Source organism: Drosophila melanogaster, chromosome 3L (assembly GCF_000001215.4).
Source record: "Drosophila melanogaster chromosome 3L".
Classification (NCBI taxonomy): Eukaryota; Metazoa; Arthropoda; class Insecta; order Diptera; family Drosophilidae; genus Drosophila; species Drosophila melanogaster.
Window position 1 is genome coordinate 2,604,560 of NT_037436.4, and position 13,598 is coordinate 2,618,157.

The 13,598-nt window shown below is 46.4% G+C and overlaps 1 protein-coding gene across 5 annotated transcripts in view; it reads right to left on the reverse strand.

The window, feature by feature from the left end:
- Pxn (Peroxidasin) overlaps nt 1-13,598 on the reverse strand; it is a 28,610-nt gene that overhangs the window by 3,105 nt on the left and 11,907 nt on the right. For 4 of the 5 annotated variants that reach the window (NM_079167.5, NM_206255.3, NM_206254.3 and 1 more), the window contains 7 exons: nt 7,229-7,444; nt 7,080-7,151; nt 6,757-6,998; nt 5,935-6,600; nt 3,879-4,085; nt 3,582-3,760; nt 3,134-3,315 (listed from right to left, as the gene is read on the reverse strand). In NM_079167.5, coding sequence (NP_523891.2) covers nt 3,134-3,315; nt 3,582-3,760; nt 3,879-4,085; nt 5,935-6,600; nt 6,757-6,998; nt 7,080-7,151; nt 7,229-7,444 — 1,764 coding nt within the window. Of the gene's footprint in view, nt 1-3,133; nt 3,316-3,581; nt 3,761-3,878; nt 4,086-5,175; nt 6,601-6,756; nt 6,999-7,079; nt 7,152-7,228; nt 7,445-13,598 lie in introns of those variants that run through there. The other variant, NM_167957.3, reaches the window with a different exon arrangement.

The window sequence follows — 13,598 nt, forward strand, 5'->3', positions numbered from 1 at the left end:
GTCGCCCAAATGGGCCGCGCTGTCTAATAAAAATGCCAGCCAGTCCATTTCCCCTTTCTGCGCCTGTCTTCCCAACCAAATTATGCTGCATTCTCTGTGCAGCGGAAAAAATCGTCGGAAAAATCCGCGCCTTGCCTATCGCCTTGCCTTGACTCCGAATGGAGGAGCAGCATGGAGGGCAGCATTAACAACAATTCATGCCTGGCATTCTGCTGGCAAGGAATGCTCCTCTAGGAAACTTTCGACTGTGTAAACTTTGGCATTGTGCGGCGGAGGCGCTGCTGTAGGTAATAACTTAACGACCATAATACACCCTGTTGCACCAGAGTCTGCCACTATCGGTTGCCAGTTGCCAGTTGCCAGTGCTGCTCTTGCGTCCTGCTGCTCCTGCACCAGTGTCAGTGGATATTGCGGCGCCAAGGACTACATATTTCCACGCTGCCATTCAGCGGCTGCCCTCTGGCGATGTCCTTTTCCTCGGGCGACTCGACGGGCTGTCCGTTGTTCCATAGCCGACAATTGCCCACGGTATTTGGGACATTGATAGTTTTTGGAGAAAGTTTCAGCATATAATGCATATTTTCGGGTGACTCAAAGTGTGTTTAAAAGTGGAAAAGCCATAGCGAAAGAGTTCGCAGTGTATAAGTATCTCTAGGAAATTATAAACATTACCTCTGGCAAGTGCTATTCATTTTACACGCTAATAGTTTATCCAATTAAATTTAATAAAAATTAATTGTTTTCACAAAGTTCAGTGAAGAAGGGAAAGCGAAAAAGGAGACTACGAAAATATCTTATTACGCAGGAATCATATTGCTATATCCCATAAGACAATTCAATTGGTTTATAACTAGGTTTATAAATAGGACTTACATTCAAATTCAGCTACCCATTTGTATAAGTAACTATAACTATTCACTTTAACACATTAACACATTTTAAATCCTTAAGTCAGGGTATCCTGCAGTCACCACTGGCGGTGGCCCGATTCGGTGTAAAGTTTCTCCTTTTGGTCCTGGCTGCCGTCTCGCTGCTCACTCCCCACTTGCCACATGCTGTGGCGCACGGCAATGTATTTCCGTGGTTAGCCTTTTTGCCAGCAGCAGGATCACAGGAGCGGTGGCAACAACAAAAGTGGCAGTAACAGGATAAGCTTTTGTTTTACGCCCAGCATTACCCACAACTTAGGCGGATTTCTGGGTGTTTTGGTATTTTTGTTATTTTTCCCATTTTTTTGTTGCACTGGTTTCGTCGGGGTCTTTCAGCGGTTTTCACTCACACCCATTATGATGGGCCAGGATATCTGCTCCTGGATGCCTGCAACTCCTGCGTTCTTCCAACATAGTTTTTCACTTTTGGCGGCGCCCGGCTTTCTCGCACTCTTTTTCTGGATTTTTCTTTATAATTTTCCGCCCCCGCTGCTTTGCTGCGGTCTGGTGACTGGGTTTTCCCGGCGTAATGAGTAAAGTTTCTAATGCTACCGGCACAGAACTGTAAGCCGATTCAGCTTCCGTCCCGTCGTTGCCTCGACCCCTCATCTCTGGGCACTAAATGCTCCATGGGAGCCACACATGGAAATCCACGGACTGGCACCATTATCCACCCGCTTTTCTGCTGCATTATGCATCGGGAAAATGGCTGTGTAAGCAGAAAGTAAGCCGCTCCGGCGGTTCTTTTGTGGCCCATCATTGGGTCTCCAGTTCGCCAGTCGGTGGTTAATGGCCAAGTCAGCATCCACGGCTCCCTTTTTTTGCAGCCTCAAATTGATTTACGGCTTGTGGCGTATGGATGCTGAGACCATTTGCTCAATAAATTCACGTCGTGTCGCTTTTTTCGGGACAAACAATTCGAAAACTTCTAAGGCCGCAAAAGGAGTGTAAAAGTTGAGGTACAAGATGGGCACTAGTTCTAGTCTTTGTGCACCTCAAGAAAAATACACGAAATTCATGTGCAATTTCAATAATAAATTGTTCGATTTATAGGTATTTAGGTTCACATCAACCTATATACTACAGCCATAAGAAATAATATTCTATAGTTCTTCCGCCTTAAATTCCTTTGCAAAGAAAAGATACATTTTATTTGGTGTGTAGCACTTATTTTTCTTGTCGCAGCCAGCAACTTGTCAACTCAATTTCAATTTGGGCAATTTGGATAACTTGTGCGGTTGCCTCAGCGAGGAATTTCCACTGCCTGTGTCTTTTGCCATTGCCCCCTCCCCCCCGCACTACATCCGATTCAGAAGGCATGTAAGTGTGAGTGTGGCACGTAGCTTTTCCGGGCTTAGCACGTTTTTCAGTTTGGCAACTGGCAACAGAAAGCTGGTAACTGAAAACTGCTAACTGGCAACTGGCAACTGACGAGGGTGACGACAACTTTTGTGCTTTCCTTCGCCGCCTTTTGATGTTCATGTTGCAGTTGGAGCCTGGGTGCATATTTTATTTGCAGTTTAGCTGACAACACAGTGGATCCCAGTGCCTTGGCAACTGGAGAGGATTAGCAAGTTTGCCCAGCTGCTAACTGCTTTTGATAACAGCCAGTCGGAGTTTGATGTTTATCCCCTGGGATTTTCTCGGAGTTTTTACCCGTTTTCTGGCCACTGTGCTGCAGTTTAGCCAGCAGCTTTAGTTTACGGTTTTATGTTCTTTTCATAGTTTGCGGCAGTGGTTGCCCAGCAATTTAGTTCAGTGGAATTCATTTTACGCGTACATAGTTCATGTCTGCTGGCAATAATTGTAAAGCATTTTGATTTGATTTGAAATTCATAATGAAGTAAGGCACCCTTCGGGTTTTTAAAGTGACTTTACCAAGCTGCCTTCATAAAAATGTCAAAATGTACGCCAACTTCTTTCTGTTCAGTTTTTTCTGCGGCCCAACTGTTTTTCAATTAATTAAGCAACTTTACCGCGCACTTAAACGCATTTTAAGTGCGTCCTCTGCGGGCAGAGGCCTTTTCTTTTGCCAGTTTCCCTCGTTCTTTTCGCCTTTGAGCAAAAGTTTTCCCTTTTGATTTTAATGGAGTTTTATGCAATCCGCCCTTCACGCCGCCGACAGCGCAATTAAAGTTGCGGTCGGCGCCCAAAGTTGAGCTATTTGATTTTGATTTCGGATTCGGAATCCTACGTTCGCTCACCTGATGGTTACCAGTGCGGAGGCGGAAGCCCGGCCAAACTGGTTCTTCAGCTGACACTCGTACCGTCCGCCATCCGGGATGGTCACATTCTTGACGAACAGACTGCCGGCGCCGCTTATTTGATATTTCTCCGCCAGCTGCACATTCGGATCAATGAGTCGGCCATCGTGGCGCCACGAAATCTGAGGAGTTGCAGTGAAAAAAATCATATACATATTTTATATTCCATTTAAAAATTGGTCACTTTGTAAGGGAAACGCTCAGCGGATTTTCATAGTATAACTTTAACTTTCATAAAAATATAACTTTCAAACCAAAATGAATGCAGTTTTGGGATACACTTCTTCCGGTGGCCAAGCGGAAAATGAGGCCAAAAAGGGAACGTCAACAAGTGGCGGGTAAATAAAAAGTTTCCGATTCCGTGGCCAATCCCGGTAAGTGAGTTTACCTGCAGTCCGTCCTCCGGCTGATCGGCCTGGCAGGGCAGCTCGATGGTGGTGCCCGTAATGGCCACCAAATTGCTCGGCTCGATGGCGAGTTGCGGTGGCGACTGCGACCGTTCCACCTTGATGGTGGCCTCCACGCTCGTCTCCCCGTTTTCGTTGTGCGCCGTGCAGCGATAGACACCTGTGAATGAGGGGGGTGGGGGGTGGTGGAGCAGAATGGACAGGATTCACGGTATTATGTCCAAGGTATCGAATGAAATGCAATGTAAACCGTTTTGGCAATCACTTCTCCTACTTACCGGCATGCTCCTGCCGGGCAGCGCCCACCACCAGTTCGGTGTTCTCGTTCTCCAGCTGCAAGTCGGGCGTATTTCCAGGCAGGGGGACTCCATTTAACTGCCAGTCGATGGTGGGCAGCGGATTGCCATCGGCATCACACTCCAGCACAAAGGCCTTGCCCAGTTTGATTGTTTGGCTTTGCGGTGCAGTTAAAATTTCGGGCAGTTCTGCAAGAGTGGCAAGCGGTGCAACGGGGCGAATGAGTGATTTTCGAGCAATTTTACTGCTCCAAATGGCAGCAACAAGCGAGTAAAGCGAGGCCTGGCTTTTTGGTACGGTTTCTATGAGTCTTTTGTTGCCGCAGCACCAACAACACAGAAACGTTCGCCTTTTGACCCGCTTTAAACGCTGTGCCGTGGGAAGTCATGTTTAAAATTTGACATACAAAGCAAAATATTTATATTTTTAAAATAAACATGCTATATTTTTAATCAATATTACTTAAAACAACATTTAAAACATATCGTAATGTACGCAATTTGCACTTGTTGCAATTCGTGGCACCACTGTGCGTTGCTCGTTGTCCAGGGGGCGTATGCGTAATATGAAATATAAATTCGCGCTGCATACTTTTCAGCATGGCCGCCATATTTACTTGTGTACGAATATTTGTGTTTGCCCGTGTCTGTTTATGCGTTTGGCGGGTTAATTATGCTGACCAGGCGCCACGCCTGACTGCATAAACAGTTCATCCGCCGTGATCCCCTAAGCCCCAGTTCCCTTTTCGCCGCTCCCCATTTCCCCCCAATTCCCTGTTTTTAAAGCCACAGCGCACAATTTGTGCGTGCCCTCGCCGCACATAATAGTTTATAATTTTTGCACTTAATTCAGCCAAATAATGCATAAATTTCGCACTTCATTTTGTGCCGACAACCACAAATTATAATGAGCCATTGTGCTGCATCAAGGCGGTGGTTGCACTTTTCGCCGTCTGTGATCCCCATGCCCCAGAGAATATATATTTATAAATTTCACTCCCCGTTGGCCGCTTCTATTGCGCAATAAAGTACAGTCACGTACAAACGCTCGAAATACGGCAATAACGAATGGAAAAACATAAAAAGCTCAAGTGCCAAGTTGTTTCGGGTTTAACCTCCTGCCGGGATGCACTTCATCGGTTATTTAATGGCCAAGAAGCTACGAAGCGGGAGTGCTTAATGTGCTCCAATCAAACCCAGAGCCATTTACTTACTACCGCCTAAAGTCGGAGCACCGAAAAAAAAACCTGCTATCTATAATAAATAATGCGGAATATGTAGGTAGATCTAAATTATATCACCTCTTTTTGATTTATTTTCCGCACAATTTTAAAAATATATATTATTTGCTGTTGAATATAAAACGTTAATTATTGGAAATATCGCTGAGAACTTTTCTACAGAACTTTTTTTGCTTGAACAAATTGCCAAATTTGCCGAGTGCAAAAACACAAACTTTTGTGATTTGATTTGTCTACATGAAGTTGCATCCAATCACCGGCACCACCTGCTGTCAAAGTTGTTGCAATATTTCTAACCGACAGTCGGCAGTCCTTCTCCCGCCGGCCAAACTCATCCGCAAAGTCCCAATGCCCCGATATCAGTTGAGTTGCCCTGGCCAGCATCCTGGTCAGCGTTCATGTCGTTCCCCATTCGCCCTTTTCCCAGACGAAAACAAATTAAATCGACTGCAAATTGAGTAAAGCGCGACAGTTGTGACTCGTATTCCGGGTTGCAACTGTGTGGCTGTCACAGGGCGATGGAGTGTGGCCTGAAAGGGGACTCTATGTGGGTACTGCACCACGACTGATCCAGAGATGTGCAGTACTCGGGTGCACATTTGGGTAGATTGAAAAGGAACTTTCGACCAGGGACATAATTCAATGAGATGTCTAAAAGTATAAAGCTCTTTTGATGTGATTATAATAAAAAATTCAGGCATACTTTTAGATATTTTTATGGTTGATTTTAAAGTGCTTATGTACCTGTACTGAAACAAATTCCCACTTAACATTGAGCATCTCTGGCATTTACTCACCCTTCAGCTCGATGCGGGCGGTGGCCTGGACGCTGCCCAAAGAATTGCGAGCCTCGCAGCGATACGTGCCGGCAGAGAGCTGGTTGGGCTGCAGCAGGATGAGGCTGCCATTGGCCTGCAGTTGGAGGCTGGGTGTAGACTGCAAGAGTTGGCGGCCATTGACGAACCATTGTATGTCCGGCTGTGGCCAGCCGGAGGCGGCGCAATCGAGCAGCACGTGTCCAGAGCCGTGAAGGGCCACAATTTGGTCGTGCGGCTGGTGGGTAAAGTGCGGTGGCGATGGCAATGGCGATGGCAGTGGCGTTGCTCCGTGCATGGGTGTTCCGGCATCCGCCCACACCTGATTGCTGCGGGCGTCGATGGGCGAATCGAGTGGGTGGTTACCGCCATTAACTACCAGGCGAACGGGTTGGGAACGCAGTGCGCCCATCTCGTTGCGAGCGATGCACTGGTAGATGCCCATGTCGCTGGTGTCCGCGCTGCGGATGAGCAGACTGCCGCTGGGCAGGATCTCCGCCTGTGCCTGCTCCTCCAAGCCCAACTCCTGCGTGTTGTGCATCCACGTGATCTGGGGGCGGGGCAGGCCGGTGACCTCGCAGCTCAGCTCCACCTGCTCCCCGGCAGCGACTTGGGCATCTTGTGGTGCCACCAGGAACTGCGGCTTGGCTGCAAGTAATTTCAACCAGAGTGGCCATCAATTCGATATTAAAATGCATCTGCGCCGCACATCAGAAATCGTGCTTTCAATGTGATGGAAAGTGTACGTAAACATAAACTTGGTTCATGCTCTATGCTGTTACTTAAATGGAAATTTCAAATTACCGCATTTGAAGTGATGCTCGCCCAGGCTGGAAAAGCCCTGGTTTTGGAGCATCTGGGGAGCGGCACAGGTGAGCGAAATGGACACCAACTGGCGCTGCACATCCAGGTGCCAGCGACGCCAGAGCGAGTAGACGCCACAATTGCAATCGATGGCGTTGCCGTCCAGTCGCAGGCGCTTCAGGTTGTTCAGTCGATTGAATCCGTCCACAGGCAGTTGGGTCAGCTTGTTGTTGTACATGATCCTGGACGGAGGGAAGGACAGTGCAGAAAGTTAGTGGAAGGCCACCCAAAAAGAAAGGGGAATCGAACCATCAACGACTTACAGGCGATTCAGACGCGGCAAGTTGTCAAAGAGCCCGGCGGGCAGCTGCCAAATGTCATTGTTTTCCAGGAAACTGTAGAAGGCGCAGGAGGAGGATGTTAAGTAAGGCGATTGCGAGAGGGGATCCTTAATTAAGGAGGGTTCACTTACATCGCCTCCAGGCGCGGCATCCGCTGGAAGATGGTCGCCGGTAAGCGGCTTAGCCGATTATTGTTCAGATAGACGAACCTCAGCGCCGTCAGTCCATTGAGAGCCCCATCCTGCAGGTAAGCCAGCTCGTTGTCGTTCAGAAAAAGCGTAGTCAGCTGGGCGAGACCACTGAACGCGTTGGCCGGCAGCTCCTCGATGTGATTGAAACGCAAATCTCTGCAAAAATTTGGCCGGAAAAAAACAAGAACAACGAACATAGCGTGAGTGGATGCGGATGGCGTGGACAAAGGGACAGAATGCGATTCCCAGATTGCAGATAGCAAAACGTTTATCTGATGGATGGATGCGAGTCGGGTTGCAAAATGAACGGGGAGTTGGGTTTACCACACTGGGGAAAAACTTGCTCTGAAATTTAGTATTTCACTGCATGATATCAAATTGAAACGACTGTCAAAGATGCCAATTATTTAGACTCTAAAATTCCAATAACCACATTGTTGCCTGCCAGTATTTGAACTAATCTATCGTATTATATTTGAATATTCTTTAATATAGCGTAATTACCCTACATAGTTTTATCTGAACGAAAGATAGAAGCTCGGAAATGAAAACACTGCTGCCAAAAATGCAAGGCTGTCAATGATGCCAACTCTGCAAAGTACGCAAGCTTGCCAGTGTTGAAAATTCTGATAAATACCAAAGTTTAAGATGCAGATTGCCATCGTACATCGGTATTTAGTAGCAACACGACATTTTTCCAAGTGCCTTGAAAGCTGTGCGAAGGCGGGAAGACTTGCATTTCAGGGTAAATCAATTTTTGGTTCTGGCAAATTGCAGCAAGTTGCCAATTCTCGTCATGCGGTCTGCGTTGCTCCTTCTTACCTCTCGCTCGCACTCTAGAAAGTTGTTCAATGGGTGTTAGGTGGTTTTATGGGGGTGGCGTCAGGTGGGAATGTATGGATGTTTTGCAGCATTGTCATATGCAATTAGTGCAAAGAAATTCCGTTTGAATAACCAGAAGCCTTGGCAGTCTTGGCTTCCAGCAGCCGCCACTTTTAAGCGCAATCCAATTATTTACCCCGGCTAAGCACAAACTTAAATAGTATATAGAGTATATAGTGTATAGTAGATCCCCTCGCCGAAGCCGCAGTTTGTCCGCCTCTTCGAGCGCTTGATAAACCGTTCTAACGACATCCGCTTGATATGGCGGTGCTTGGCAAACAACAACATGCTCGTTTACTCAAACATTTTGCACACATTAAAAATTAATTACAAAAAGTTGATGCTCGCATAGTTTATGCCCCTGCCCGGCGACAAAGCAGCCAAGCGATAAGCCAGCAACCCCGGCAACCAACTCGTACTACCCATGTGGCATACGGCATAAGGCATACAGCATGTGGCATGCAGTGCGGTGTTGGGAACCTAAGCCGCGGATTGAGGTCTTTTCGCATATGCCAAGCTTACGAGCTGCCATTAGCAACAGTTCACTCAAAGAAATTCGACAAGAAAATGATTGGATATCATCATAGAGTAAAGAGTATTTCGTACATATGAAACGCCACTATCATTTTGTAATGCCAGTGTGATAAAGCACACCAAAAATTTCTATAAATAAAAGTTTCACATTTATTGTTGTTATATTTAAACTACCATATATACACTGAATATTTAAAAACCTTTTTATGTATCAGCTTAAGCGGATAACATAATATTTATTCGAGTGCAGGATATGCTGGGGGCATGCCTCTAGGATTTCAGCGGGTTAAGGATGTAGCTGCAACAGCGGTTAAAAAACTTTCTAATCAACTCATGAACTTTGTTGCTGCTGCTTTTGGTCGGGTTTTAGCCGCTCGCTGGTTGCAAATTCAATGCGGCAGCGAAAAAGTTTCTTCGCCAAAGTGAAAATTATACCGAAAATTCAGCTGGAGATGGGCGCCATCTGCCTCTGCCTGCTGGCAACATCGTTTACCGCTGGCCGATGTTGCAGCTGCTTTGCTGTCTTTGTTGGCGCAATAATTATGACCCTGTTTTGTTTTAGCCTTTTTTTTGTTGTTTTTTTATTTTTCCACCCCTCTTCGCAAAGCTTTTGGCCAGAAGCCACTGCAATTGGAGCTGGGGCTAAAGTTGTCTAAACAGAAATTATGTTTTGTGGCCACTGTAAACATGCAACGCACAAAGTGCAACCGAACTAACTAACTACCAACAGCAACTAACGGCAACAGCAGCAACAACAACACCAACAACAAGCTGCAACCCTAATTGGTGTCAGCATTTCACTGCGAGTGTGAGTGTGTGTGAGTGTGTGCGTGCGTGTGTGTTGGCCAAGTGCAGTTCTGGCTGTTTCTGTGTCTGTGCTCAAATTGCAACTAAAGACGAGGATGCAACACACAGGAAAAAGGCAAAACCTCGCACACAGGACAACAAAAAAGGCAACACAAACAAGCTACGACAACGAAAACAACTTAAAAATCCAGAACAAGATAGAGCGCTTAAGTCGAGGGGTGCGACTAAATGATACCCTGTAGTCCCTACTAGGTGAACCTACCTTTTAGGTCTGCAGGGAATTGGGATTAATTTGATTTATTTTTTTAAATAAGATAAATGGCGTTTTTGGGCAGTAGAACACATTAGATTTAGATTTAATCTAGGCTTTAAGCCTTTCATTTTAGAAAGAGTTGTAATCTTTAGATTACTAATTAGTCCTCAATTGAATATACCCTTTCGCTCGGCAAGTAAGAGGTACGCGAATCCAGAACAACACTAAAACCACTCACACGTGCAGCTTGAGGCCCCCGCCCAACAATAGCAGCAACCACAGTATGGTGGCGGGTGCCTCTGATGGGTGGTTGAGTGGGTCATGCATATGCCCAAATGGAGCTACATAAACAAAGCAGCAACCCTCCTCCTTCATTTTCCACTCCGGGTTTCGGTTTCGGTCTTGGCTCCGGCTGCGGCTATGGCTACGACTATGGTTCTGGCCTGATGAAAGAGCCACGGCCCGAGGCCGGTCGACCCACTGGTGTTCATGTGGTAACCCCGCTTCTAGAGCTGCACTCAAAAAAAAAAAAAAATGTACCACTTTATCTTCAGTACCCCTACTGCCCTACTTTATTATAGATTGTTTAAAAGTTGTTCGCGCAATAAAGACTTTTAGAACAAACTTTGTTATGAAATTATGAAAAATATATTTATATTTGTTTTTCGTTGTTAATAAGCTTAAGTCTGGAACTAGTTTTTCATACTACTTCAGTGATTTGAAATGTAATCCTCTGAATTTTTGTAGTGCCTTCAAAGTTGTGGTAAATATTTTTCTTGGTGGACCAACTTGGCAACCTCATGCAGTTGCCGTGGGTCCAAGGAAGTGGGCCAGCGATATGCTGGCTGGGCTTCGGGTGGCGGCAACAATTTGCAAAGTTGCTCGCATTTCTCCCGCAAGGAAGGAGCGCCGGAGAATGCGGAACGGAGATTGGTGGGGTGCTTTGTGCATGTGCGGCTGCTTGATCCACATTTTTGCCCACTTCTTGCAAACTCCATTAGCCCCGCCACCAACAGTCAACAAGGAATATCACCACATCCAGAGCCTGCATCACAACCACAGCCACATCCACACTCACATTCAGATTGAGATTCAGACTCACAGTGGGTCAAGCCACCAAGAGTGGTGCCGCCAGATGGATCGGTCTAATTTGAATCAACAAGGAACTGGCCCTTTGACTCGCACACCGCTATCGTATTTGCTCAGCCGGAGAGTACTTTAAAATTCCCAGCCACTTGCCGAGTCTCTTTCTGCATAGCCAACACCTCTCCACTTTGCACCACTGTGCCCGTGTCCTCCTCCTCATCTTCCAATGCCTCTGCTGCATCCACTTCCACACCCACCTCGAGTGACAAACGATGGTCCACTTCAATGTGCACACACGCTGAGTGCGTGTCCGGGTTCCGGACTTTGGACTGGGGACTCCGGACAGCCGGACAGCCGGAATTCCCAGACCAATGCCTCATCGAGCCTACCCAAATGTGCTGCACTGGGAAAAAAAGGGGATAAGGCATGCAATTTTTCCTCAGCTTTAAAGCATGGAATTCTCCTTAAAATAAGTAGAACTCAAATGTTAGCCATGATTTTTCCCAGTGATTATATGCCGGAACAGTACCCACTCCTGACCGAGTGCGTGCTGGAGTTGCTCTCTAGTTAAATGGGGATTCAGCGGAGCGCCGATGCAATGGCCTCATAGACGTGGATGGCATCGTGTCAGTTTGCGCAACTATTTACGGAGCTGCTAAAAAAGGACCCGAACGGAGACATAAATAACTGTGGGATGCTGTGGGGCGGTGTACCCGTACCCGTACTTTGCCACGCCCCCCCTCCCCCTGCCACGCCCTAATGCCCACCTGCTGCAATGCACGTCATGTGTGCGGAAACGGAAATTGAATCTTGAAACTTCTTTTCAGCGCTTGTGACACTTCCGCCGGCCTGAATTTTGATAATGACATTTGCATTTTCGCATTATTCGATATTTTCAATTAAATTTGCAATGCGCAGTGTTGACGGTGAGTCCTGCGTGTCCGTGTGTCCGTATGGCTGTGTGTGTCCGCTTATACGTATGTCCGTATGTCCGTATTTTCGTTTGTCGTGTGGCGCGGGATTGGGTATCCATTGATGCACCTCGGATATCCTTGGTTTGATTCCTCTCGCATCCATGTCTGCACTTAATTAATGCATATTATTGACAAAGGCATGTTTGTCTATTCACGCATGCCTGCACACCCACACTACTGCACACACACATTCTTGCAAACAGGACATGCCACACACACACACACACACACACGCGCATTGGCGCACCCATATTGCGTATACGCTTTGATGTCCATGACGAAAATTTATGGTTAGCCAAAACTGAAGCCAAGAGCGATATTTTAAAGCGGCGTGCAGACAGTAAATTGAATGAAAACAATTAGCATTGTGTAGGGTTTATGGTTAAACCACTGGACAACCGCTAACTCACCCAACAACCGCCCCCCCCCCCTGAGTTCACCCAACGCCGAGGTGGAAAATCTGGTTCGTGCTCAGCGAGCATTAAGCTGTTTAGTGGCTTCACTAATTTGATTTCAATTAGTTGTCACAATTAGTGAAGGAAAAACCGCAGCAAGTAAATTAGTGGAGATTTCCTGGGGGTACGAGCGAAATGCCAAAGGGGGACCATGTAATTTCGGCAAGTGTATGTATGTTTGTGGTGTCCGCTTTGAGATTTCAGTTTGATTATTTTGCCTCGATTGCGGTTTTTCGGGTTAATCCGAGCGCCCTATTACAGCGAAATTTCACTCAACTGGAATTTAGCAATTGCACTAAGTGAAAATCATGAAAGACATTATGAAGTAAACTTATTTGTAATGTGCAAAGAAATACAATTAAATTCGGTTTGGTAAACATCGTCATATTTTCATTAGCATCTATAATTTCTGTTTAGAAACGATTGCTGATTCTAAAACCTTTTGGTCCTTTGTGGCTGTTATAAATGAATTAAAGGTTTCTGAAATTGGTTTCTGCCAGCTTTCAGCTTCAGTTAGTTTTTATCATGCAGTCAGTATATTTTCCAGTTCACTGCATTTTCATTAGCGTTAACGCTTACGTTTCGCTTTTTTCCGCGTTAGCACACACGCTTTCCTTTTGCCTCGGCTTTGCGCCATAAAGTATGCAACGTAAACAAGGCCATAACCGTAGGTGAAAGAAAGGAAAGGAAAGGAAAGGCCACCTATGCGCTGCCTTATCAGTGGCATCAGCTCATACACCCGACCCACCAAGCCAACAGCACGGATAAGAGCAGCCCACCTGGCTGTTAAGGTGATTCCGGCTTTGTTGAGCTTGTTGCCTTGTGCTCTGATTATGATTTGTCTGGCTTACCCACCTGCCCATCTGCCCGCCTCCCCATCCCACGTGCGCCTGCAGCTTAGGCGGCATCTTATGACGCCTCTTGCTCCTCCTTCTCCTCCTCCTGCTCATCCTACTGCTTCTGTGCGAGTATAAGTCCTTTTACGGTCTGACGGTCCCTCGGCTGCCTTTATGGCAAATGTGACAATAAAAACATGATTTAACTTTGGCCTGCCGCACACTCACATCCACAGCAAGCCACCACAGAGACCGCACTCGCCAGCAGAGTGAGAAAAATGGCATATGTTCAAGGATTTGCTCATATCCTGATCCTGAGTTTCGTTTCTTATAGTTGAGATATGTATAAATGTATAAATCATTTGCTGGTGCCTGAAAGCTGTTAAAGAGTTGTCTAAAAGTATACGATGATTTCTCTCAGTGCTCCACCTCAGACTCGGATTGCACATTATTGTAATAACATGGCTTACAAACACGCCGGCA